The following is a 10,922-nucleotide window of genomic DNA, read 5'->3' as shown; positions in this document are numbered from 1 at the left end:
CTCACGCTCGCGCTCAAGATCCATGTGACGCTGGGGTCCTGAACCCAGCGGACGCCCCTGATGACCACCGGGTGCCAGAGTGGGACCCGACCCGACCCCGGACCAGAAGCGGAACCGACCCCAGATCGGAAGCCAGACCCGCTCCAGACCCGCTCCACACCGATGACAGACGCCTCACGCTCGCGCTCAAGATCCATGTGACGCTGGGATCCTGAACCCAGAGGACGCCCCTGATGATCACCGGGTGCCAGAGTAGGACCCGACCCGACCCCGGACCAGAAGCGGAACCGACCCCAGATCGGAAGCCAGACCCGCTCCACACCGATGACAGACGCCGGAAGCCGGACCGGAAGCCGGACTCGACCCCGGACCGGAAGCCAGACCCGCTCCAGACACCGATGACAGACACCGGAAGCCGGACCGGAAGCCGGACTCGACCCCGGACCGGAAGCCAGACCCGCTCCAGACACCGATGACAGACACCGGAAGCCGGACCGGAAGCCGGACTCGACCCCGGACCGGAAGCCGGACTCGACCCCAGACCAGAAGCCAGACCCGCTCCAGACACTGATGACAGACAGCGATGACAGACACCGGAAGCTGGACCAGAAGCCGGACCCAGACCACGGACCGGAAGCGGACCCGCCCCAGACACCCGATGACGGACGCCGTGCGCCAGACCCGGACCCTGGACCAGACGCCTGACCCGACCCCAGACCGGAAGTCGGACCCGCTCGAGACACCGATGACCGACGCCGGAGCCGGAGCGACCCGGACGAAGGCGGCGTCGCGTGCCCCAAGGCCGTCCTCTGTGAGGCGGCTCTGCGCAGGGCAGAGTGACAGACGGGCGCCCCGACCTGGCCCCGGCCTCTGCCTCTCTCCCATGACTGCACTTCTCTGAGTAAAAGTGTCTGGCAAATGGCACGACTGGTACCAGGAGGTCGCCCTTGTTCTCAATCTCCGTGCCAGGAGCAGCGGACGATGGCGGCGGACGACCAGTCACCTCCCGGGACGGCAGCAGCCCCTGCCCCTCGCACCGGGCCAGTTCACCAGCTGGGACACGGAGTGGTCCCCGCCCCAGAGCCAGAACGCTCAGCCACCAAAATGACAGCCCAGCACCTGGCTCGCGGCGGCGGCGGCGGCGGCGGCGGTGTGCAGACGGGAGTCGGGAACCGCGAAGTCGGGGTGCCGGGGAATGCGGGCGCCCTGTGTCCGCTGAACCTGCTTCTGGGCCAACGGCTGTGTTTGAGCGGGTCATTTACACTCAGACGGTTACTGAGTGAGTGCCCGCCACTGTCCAGGGTCTCGGGATATAAAATGGTGTCCCCTGCCCCCCCAGGAGGCACCCACCCACACTCTAGTTAGAGAGAGCACCCACCGGAACACGCAGTTAGGATGTGATTACAGATCGGGGCTGCGAGGCCAAGAAGTGGCTGACATCACGGCCTGACACAACCAGACCACTTCAGCCAACAGAAAACCATCAAAAACCATCACCAGAGAGACATTCACTTTAACAACCAACGGCCCCCTAAGTAAACACACGGTCAACGCTGCTGCGGAGTCACAGTCATCACCCCTGGCTCCACCACTAGAAGCTGCCACCACACCCTGTCCCTGCCACGTTTCCCTCTCGTGTAACTCGTACAGGACCTGACTGGACAGGGCCCACACTCCCAGGCCTTCCTGGCCAAAGCGAACCTTTATTATTATTCTTATTTTTTAATTTGTACCCTTGTTCTCTCCGCCCTGCTCCGACAGAGGACACAAGCTGCCCGGTGCCTGTGTCCAGCCAGGCCTCTCCCCGGCCACGCGCTGTGAGGGCCCCAGGTGGGCTCCGGGTGGCAGGCCGCGTACGAGCTGGGCGCGTTGCTGACGCGCACGCAGAACGGGTCCGAGCCCCGGCCTGGGGACCTCACTCTTCCCTGAGTCAGCACTTTGCAGTCAAAGCGGTCGAGTTCTGGCTGCCTCCTACGACCACGCCTCTGAAGCACACAAACGGCTTAACCTGATGGTCACGTTATGTCCTCACAACCACTGAGCTCTCAAATAAGCACAGCTCTGTATGTCCCATTAATGTGAAAACAATCGAACAGGTGACAAGCGGGGCAGGCGTCCTGACCAAACATCTGCCAGTGGCAACTCCACGCATGCGTCTGGCTCGGCCCCCAACGGCCGGTGTGGGCTGGAGAAGCCACTCAAGCTTCTGAATCTCCTAGGTGGCAAATGAATGGCGTGCTCTCTTTGCTCTGAGGGGAAAATAAACGTCGTGAACGGACATGAACGAGACACCTTGGAGTTTCTTCAGGCGCAAACGCTATGAAAGCTTTTAACCCGCGTCTCTTAGAAACTGTCCCGCCCTTTGGTCCCAGGCTGTGAAACCAAACCATCCGGAAAGCCAGCCCGCCCCGACACCAGGCAGCCCACAAATGAGCCTGGCCGCCCCGTGGGGCATTGCCAGCTCAGTGTCACGACCGTGACCTATGTATAACACAGTATCTGAGAAACTCATCAATCTCTAGAACCCGAGACAGTTTATCGCATCAGCTGGATCTGCTAGAGAAGACCCAGTGGGAACGCATGTCCCCAAGCCTGTAAGCCTCAGCGGGACAAGGGACATCCACGTAAGACGATCGTCTCTGGAATTGTCCCTGCTAAAGAAGTCTGTGAATGACCCTCACACACACGGGCCCACAGACACCCATGGGCACGTCCATGTGAGGTGTGCGGGGCCTTTGGCATAGCCAACGTGGCCAGTGTAAATAAAAGGCAGATTTTCGCAAGAATCATCAAAAAGCCCAGAAGAAAAATGAAAACGGGGAACCCACAAAGGAGGTGGAGCCAGTGTCACACCAGAAATTATGTCAAACCAGGAAACTACCACTCACAGGAGGCTCCAAGACCACTGAAAATGCTCTTTTTTAAAGTGAAACCGACGGGCAGAGGGACCCGTGGGGGGTGAAAAACGGCCGGGTGATGGGGAAAAAGCACCGTCCCCGCCACGCGCCTGGACGGAGGGCGGCGCAGAAAGCCACGCGGAGACCACCACTCTGCACGTCCGCTGGGAGCTGGCCCAGGGCTGTGGGAGCAGAGCCTGCCCTTCACCCCGGCCCCTCCTTCACCCACGGCAGACCGGGGAGCAGGTGAGGACGTGCGGGCACAGGCGGTCTGCTGCTCCATGAGCCACCCAGGTACGGCCAGGCACGCTTACCACCTCGTCTGGAAGCTGCTGCTAAGATTTGGCTTTAGCCGCCTTCAGGAGGGCAGCCGCCATCACACGGTGCCTTGCGGGGGGACACTGTGGCATCAGTAAACCGCATGAATTCCTGGAGGCCAGGTGGGCTGGGATCGGATCACCTCCGCCCCACAGCTGACCTCAGAGACTGCTGTGCCTCACCCATGGGCAGCATCTGTGGGAAACAGTCGGCTGATGGGCACAGACCCGGTGGCCCCCCAGTCCCATGTCACATGCGATGTACTGCTTCTTAGACTTGCGTTAGTGGGAGCACGAGCAAAGTCTGCGGGGACACCCAGATCACGCTGCCACCCATGGAGGATTCTGCTGTTGGCTGAGCTGCCCCACTGCCTGGGGGACAGAAGGTGGCCATAGGCTCCCGTTGCCCTGGCAGGTCTGGGTCCGTCAGTGTGTGGTGGCAGCTAGAAACTGGCCAGTCAGCAGAGGTGCCAGCGGCGGAGGCGGGGACTGGGCTCAGGTTTGGGGAGAGCGGGCTGCGCCCCCAGTAACTGCCCCCAGGGCGCCAACTGTAAACACAGAGGGCGGGGACTCGCCCTCTAGTGTGAGCGCCAAACACAGACCAGGACGGAGAGCAGGGTCCCAGCCATCGCTGGCAGCAGAGAGAGCGGGCCTGACCCGGGGAAGGACAGGGCTCCCCAAGGGCCACAACGGTCCCTGAAATGGAACCGTGATGGGGTGGGCTGCCACACGGCCATGCTTGCTGCTGACTTCGCCAGCAGCCCCCGGGTGGGGGCAAGCACTGCCCCACCTCACTGCCGTGACACCGAGAAAACCCTGCCAGCGGCCCCGCCCGCTGGGCACCCGAGCTGGACAGGCCTGCGGCTGCTTTCGGAGGGACGGGGCCCCATTCACGTGCCATGGCCCACACCCACAAAAACCACCGCCGGCCACCCTCTGCTCACGGGGAGAGGGACATAGGCGGGGTGGGATGGGACGTGGGTGGGGAGGAACGGGGGGAGTGGGGGGTACTCCCTGATGCCACTTCCCACAGCAGCAGCAATGCCACGACCCCTCCCGTCCCCTACCTGTGGCAGCGGCCCGGCCGGCTTGGTCAGGATGCCGCCCACGTACACCACGTTGGGCAGCGTGGGCCGCGGGAACTCCAGCGCCACATCCGTGCAGAGCATCCACAGGCTGGAGCCCTGTACCAGGTCGGGCATGGACGTGGCAGGCAGCAGCCGGTGCTTCCGCATGATGTGCTCGTACCTGGGCAGCACGAGCAGGCTGACCCCGAGCCTGGACACCAGGTACACGCCCGCGTTCTTCATGCGCTGCAGCAGGCTCATGCGGTCGGTCAACAGCGAGTTGAACTCGGGCACGTAGGCCAGCGGCGCGGGGGCGCCCACCTCGGCGGGGTACCAGAGGCCGGTGGAGAACACGGCGTACTGCACGCCCAGGACGTGGGCCATCACGAAGCCGCACATGTCGTTGGGGTCCACCAGCAGCAGGTCGAAGCGCTCACGCAGCAGCGCGCTCACCAGGCCGTGGTTGGCCAGCATCATGTCGCAGTTGCGGGCGTAGTGGTCCAGGATGTCCAGCAGCTCCAGCACCGTGGGCCTGCCCGAGAAGATGCTGTGCATCTTGGCCTGCAGGAAGGCGTCCGAGGAGGAGCTGTTGAAGACGCCGGGGTAGCGGTGCAGGCCGTAGCTGGGGGACGGCGCCAAGTCGCGGCCCTCAGACAGCAAGAACACGGTGCGGTGGCCCCGCTCGTGCAGGGCCTCCGCCAGCGTCCTGAAGATGTACATGTGGCTCTCAAACATGATGGGCGGCACGATGACGATCTTTGCGGCCCTGGCCAGCCCCACGGCGCCGCACAGGAGGACGAGGTACGGCGTGTAGGACGTCATGGCTGCAATGACAGCAGAGCACACTGAGAACCCCCGTCCCGAGCGCCTAGGGAGCCACTGCCTCCCCCAGAGGACGGCTTTACAAGGGCCCCGAAACGTGTGCCGTCGCCTCCTTCCGAAAGGTGACTTCCTAGGTACAGACCCGTCTGCACAGCAGCTGGACCTGAAGTGAAGCTCAGTGCTGTCGAGCACCTGCCTCGGCACCTGCCTGGCTCCAACAGCCTGGGGCACCGTGTACGAGACCCACTGACTAAAGCATCTCCTCCTGAATGACAGCTGTGACGTCCGTGGCACATTCGTCCATCTTCTGGTGGACGTGAACGGCAGCCCCAGAAAGCCCAACCACACCGGTTCCCTATTTAAAGCATTTCGCCTCAGCTGCAACGTTCCCAATGACGACCGAAGAAAGACTGATTTAGAAAATTCTCTCAAGTAGTGCTTCTACAGAGGAGGCATCTTCCACAGGACACGTGTGTCTGCCTTTTACCCACGTGCCTTCAAGTCCCCTGGCAGCCTCTTGCAATTTACATCAACTTGCTGACTCGTTTTGAGGCGCTGTCCAGCAGGGAGCCTTTTAAGGGCAAAGTTCCAAGAGGGCCAAGTGACCTCAGTGACTGCTCGTGGAAGAAATAAGTGGCTGACAGTGGGTATGTCCTGTGCTGCACCTACGACTCAGGACGTGGCTGCACACCTGACAGTAACGTCACTCAACCCTTCACTCTAACAGATGACGGACAACAGAGTCATCCACTGTCCTTCATGTAAGTACCCAACCTGTCCCCACCTTCCCTAACATGATGTAAGCTTACCAAATATAATAAATTAGCCTCCAAATAGACAGACGGTCTGCACGGCAGCTGCCCGTGCGAGCTGGACACTTTCGCTTTAAGGAACAGCTCAAAACAGACTGCTGTGCATGTCACCAAATACCTACTTTCACACGTTATCCTACATTAACCATCCTATTTGGACAAATCCCCACTATTTAAAAATGCAGTTGTAACAATTATACCTTCTCAACATTCAAACACGGCAAATAACCTACAAAGAAAAAAGAAAAAAAAAAGAATCAGTAGCAGACAAATGATAGATGAAACCATAAACCACATTATATTTCCTGGTGGTTTTTCCCTTTCATTCCAAGGAAATTGTCAAACCGTTCATAGGTGAGTTGTCCCTGTACCATTAAGAGTAAACTGAAATAACACATATTGTAAACACTTTTAAAATAAAACCCTATGTTAAATGTTGCTTGAATATGAGAGCCTTAAAAAATAAACTTGGAGAAAATGCAATTTCTATAGCAATGAAGTGAGTTTATGCTCTGATTCCAAGGTCAGTGGCGGGAGGAGCGAGTGGCCGGCCTCGGGGGACCTCCCAGGCCTCCATCCACAGCGCGGCCTCCCTGCGGGTCCCTCTGCTGCCACGTTCGTCCAACTCCCAGGAAGAATCAGAGGTTTTAGGTAGACACATTATGAATTGCAGGAATGAAATTTATGCAAAAACAGGTATTTCACCAGCTGTCACCGCCCGCCTGTCCAAGAAGACACAGCGGACGGGAGCTGCGTGTGCGCTGAGCTGAGCGGACGGGCGGCTCTCTCTGTCCAGACAAGTGGAAGCGAAGCCGAAAGTAACAGTGGGAAAAAAGTCCTGTCTCTGTTTCTTACTTTATTCTTCCTTTTTTATTCAACATTTTATTTCAGTAATTACTACAAGATAAAAGTAAATTGCTCAAAATGTTTTTTTGTTGTTGTTTTAATGCATAGCTGCTTCCGTCCTGGAGGAAGAGCATCCAGTAGAACGTTCCGTGATGGGCGGGCAGTGCCCTCACTGTCCAGCGAGGGGGCCTCCGCCCGTGCACGGCCGCAGAGCAGCTGACACGCACCTGGCATGACGGAGGAAAGGAAATCTGAATCTATTTAACCAGCACGTGTGGCTCGTGGCAGCTGTTCTAGAATAAGTTGAAACAGGGGGCACACATCTGCACCCAGATTCCACAAGTAACTGTTCGGAACACCAATGCTGATGTGGCCAAGTACTTTCGAACAGGCCTGCTAGGTGGCCATGTGTCTCCACAAAAAGTTCTGGTTACCGACAAAGTGACACTCAGACGGCGTGTTAGTCTCCTGTTCAAACAGAAGCAACAGTGAAACGCGACGACAGCCTCTGATCCCTAAACGTTGCTGGGGGATAAGGGCGCGCCAACACAACCCCACCGGCCCGCGAGGTCTGGCCGGTCCAGGATTTCCCGGGTGTGTCTGCTGAGGCACTGGACTTTGTCAGCCACAAACCTTCTGCTCTGAAAGTCGACCTCGAGCAAGGGAGAAGGCTCCCCAACGACTGGGACAAAATACTTACAGAAGACTCATCTGATGAAGGACAGTGACCCACGACATACGACAGACGCTTAAACGCGACAGCGAGGACACGAACGAGCTGCTTCACAAACGGGCCCAAGACCGGACCCCTCACCGCGGAAGACGTGCAGACGGCAGAGAAGCGCGTGACAGACGCCCCACAGCGCAGGTCATCAGGGACAAGCGGGTGACAGCAACAGGGAGACACCGCCGCGCGCCCATCAGAACGGCCACAGCCCAGGGCCCCGGCGACGCGGATGCTGGGGGACGTGGACCGGCAGGAGCCCTCGGTCACTGCTGGGGCTGCAAAGGCAGCCGCTCTGGGAGACAGCGCGGCAGAGTCTCACCGAACCAAACGTCCCGTGTCACGGGACCCGGCAGGCCTGCTCCGTGGCGTTCACGCAGGAACATCCACGCAGAAACCTGCACGCGTGACACCGCGATGACGGAGGGACGCCACCACGCACTGTCCACGCCCACGGGAAGTCCAACACCCAGAGTGAGCCCGGAGGCACTGGACTGCGGGTGCTGACGTGTCGCTGGAGGGTCATCAGCTGTGGTGACGTGTCACTGCGGGGTCATCAGCTGGGCTGTGGTGCACAGCGGGGTGCACGCGGGGTCGGGGTGTGTGGGAACTCTGTGCCTGCTGCTCCATTTTGCCGTGACCCTAAAACTGCTCTGAAAAATAAAATTTATTAATTTGAGAAATAGTAAAGTGACCTGAAAAAGGCTTGAATGAAAAGATAAAGTCAACTCTAAAGAAGAATGTGGATGTATCGAATGCGCTATAGAGTTAAATGAAAAATGATAGCCCAGGAAAACAACCTGCAGCACACGTGACGGACACTTAATTCCCGTGGCAGTTTCATGACGTCGCTCTTCAGGGCAGGAGACTTGCTGCGTGCAAACTCCGGGCACGGTTAGGCTCCCGCCGCTGGAGGTGGCTACGCAGTGTCCCTCAGCCACACAGTGCGGGCCCTAAAACCATCTTGTAAGAATATTTAATGGCATGGAAAGACTTTCAAGATTTAACAACGACTGAGAATGAGGTTACCAAATACTATACACAGCACGTGCCCACGTAAAAAATACGTACGCAGACACACAGAGAAATGGCGGGCACCAAAAAGGGTGGTTTCTTCTGGATGCTGTGACTTATAAGGGATTTTTATTTAACTCTTTTTAATAATTGACAGCTGTTATTCCCCTCTTAATAAAAATAAGAAGTATTACTTCGAAATAGGTGATGAAAAAGACTGCATTTGCAATAACCATAAAGTACACGAAAATTAACCAGAAGTGTACTTGTTGACCACAGTACGTACACAAGCCTTCGCTGAAGACGCACACGCAGAAACAACCCCAAACGTAGAGAGACACTATCATTTTAATGGGGAGGATATCCATCCTTCCTGCGTCACATGTGACTGAACGATCTTGCTCAAAACTTGTCCAGGTGGTTTGTTTTGCTTGGTTTGGAATGTGACCAAATTGTCCCCATGTTTGCTTATGAGAACAAACATACAAGAGTAAATACAACTTTGAAAAGGCAACAGCAATGAGTTGGGACACAAGGTAAATACGAAAACCTAGTTTTAAGCGTAAATAAAACCCTATGGAACTGGTCCAAGGTGGTGATCAAAATCAGGGGTCAGAGTCGGTGGCCTGTGAGAATTCCCTGAACTAACACGGGCGTAACAGCGGATGAGGTGCCACAAGCAGGTGCCGAAGGGACTTCCTCTCTATGGAGTGTGAAAAACCGGCTCTGTGGCCAAGGAACAAAAGTCACCAAGTTTACTTTAGACTTTCTCTAAATAAATCCAATTAAAAAAAATTAAAGTCATTAATGGTGTTGTGCTTTTAAATGATCTCTTGAAAGAGAAGAAAGTTTTGAGTACAAAGGCAAGTAAAATGCCATTGTTACAAACATATCGGGTTTGAACACACGGTCTTGAAACGTCCTTGGAATGTCACAACACCCGGAATGGGAGCTCCAGGGTGGCCAGCGAGCATGAGCATGTCCCCCGTGCCCCAAAGACCAGACGGGAGAAACGCGTGAGGACCGGCGTGAGGACGTGGGATGCGGGCGAGCCGCGCCGCGGAAGGCGTTTCTCACAAACTTCCAGAAAACAAACGCTGAGAAGAGCTCGTGGGAGACGTGGGCGGAGGCCGTGGTGACACAGCGCCCCGCCGTCTTCCCCGGCACCCCACACACATACCGGGGGCACAGCACCCCGCCATCTTCCCCGGCACCCCACACATACCGGGGACACAGCGCCCCACCGTCTTCCCCGGCACCCACACACATACCGGGGGCACAGCGCCCCGCCGTTGTCCCCGGCACCCCACACACATACCGGTGACACAGCGCCCCGCCGTCTTCCCCGGCACCCCACACATACCGGGGGTACAGCGCCCCACCGTCTTCCCCGGCACCCACACACATACCGGCCGCTGCCCCCCGCCCCCGCCAGCAAGGACGCAGACCGGTCTCCACGTGGGGCAGGGGCCGCCCACAGAGGGGCCGGCACGGAGACTCGGGGGAGACCCTGTGTGGTCTGTCCCCCGAGGGAACCCCGGCACCAGGCGGCCCACCCACCACCCCAGTGAGCCTCGCGGCGAGAGGCAGCTGAGGAGGTAGAAAGAGCTCGACACATTCGAAGGCACGTCCCGGGAACGTCTGTCCCCGTGAGTCCAGTGACAAAACCACCAAAAAGCTTTTCTGAGAAAGAGCAAAACTTAGAAATACTCAAAAATTCTAAATGATTGCCAAAGAACACCTGAGGACATCTCTACGAAGAGACAGAAAACACGAGAGAAAAAGTGAGCAGTCGTAAGTGGTCGCGCACCGACGTTCCACCGGAAAACAACGAAACGGAGAAGAAACAACTTCTAAGCGGCAACTCACGGAGCCAGTCTCCGCGGGGCGACGGGCCCCGCCACGGGCCCGGGCTGCGGGGGGCCGAGCGGGGACACTGCGTTCCCTGGGCGCTCCACACGGGGGGCCTCCCGGGTGTGTCCGGCCACCTGCCACGTCGCCTCTCCCCCCAGGCCTCACCAGCAACGCGGGCGTCACGTCTGAGCTGGCTCTGTGCCTGGACGTTTCTGCCGAGCCCAAGGCCGACGCTGCCCCCACGCCTCGGCTCCGCGGTGGCTTCCCATGACATCGGCAGCCTGGCCAGCCGCTCAGTCTGCAGCTCGCTACCCCCACCCTGCTGCTAGGTCTCTGCCCACCGGCTGGAGCGTGCCCGTCCCTCCGGCCGCCGCGCCTGGCCACGCAGGCAGGGTGGCCACCTCGCTCGCCCTCACGCGCAGTCAGGGAGCACAGCGCTGCGCCTGCCCCGGCCGGGTGGCTGGCTGGGTGGGCGTGAACACAAAGTCCCCGAGGGCCTGGGCACTCAGGACAGCGCAGAGCCCGGCCCACGCCCGACGACCCGCACAGACAGGCGTGCGACCCCGGAC

The 10,922-nt window shown here is 58.5% G+C and overlaps 1 protein-coding gene across 1 annotated transcript in view; it reads right to left on the bottom strand.

Moving 5' to 3' along the window:
* Positions 1-5,103, bottom strand: part of UGT8 (UDP glycosyltransferase 8) — a 62,131-nt gene extending 57,028 nt beyond the window's left edge. Inside the window, exon 1 of the mRNA XM_006917781.1 lies at positions 4,282-5,103. Within this exon, the coding sequence (XP_006917843.1) occupies positions 4,282-5,103 (822 nt within the window). The remainder of the gene's footprint in view (positions 1-4,281) is intronic.
* Between the last annotated feature and the right edge of the window lie 5,819 nt (positions 5,104-10,922).

The sequence above is a fragment of the Pteropus alecto genome, unplaced genomic scaffold (genome assembly GCF_000325575.1).
Source record: "Pteropus alecto unplaced genomic scaffold, ASM32557v1 scaffold17, whole genome shotgun sequence".
Taxonomy (NCBI): Eukaryota; Metazoa; Chordata; class Mammalia; order Chiroptera; family Pteropodidae; genus Pteropus; species Pteropus alecto.
This window is presented reverse-complemented; position numbering and strand designations above follow the sequence as displayed.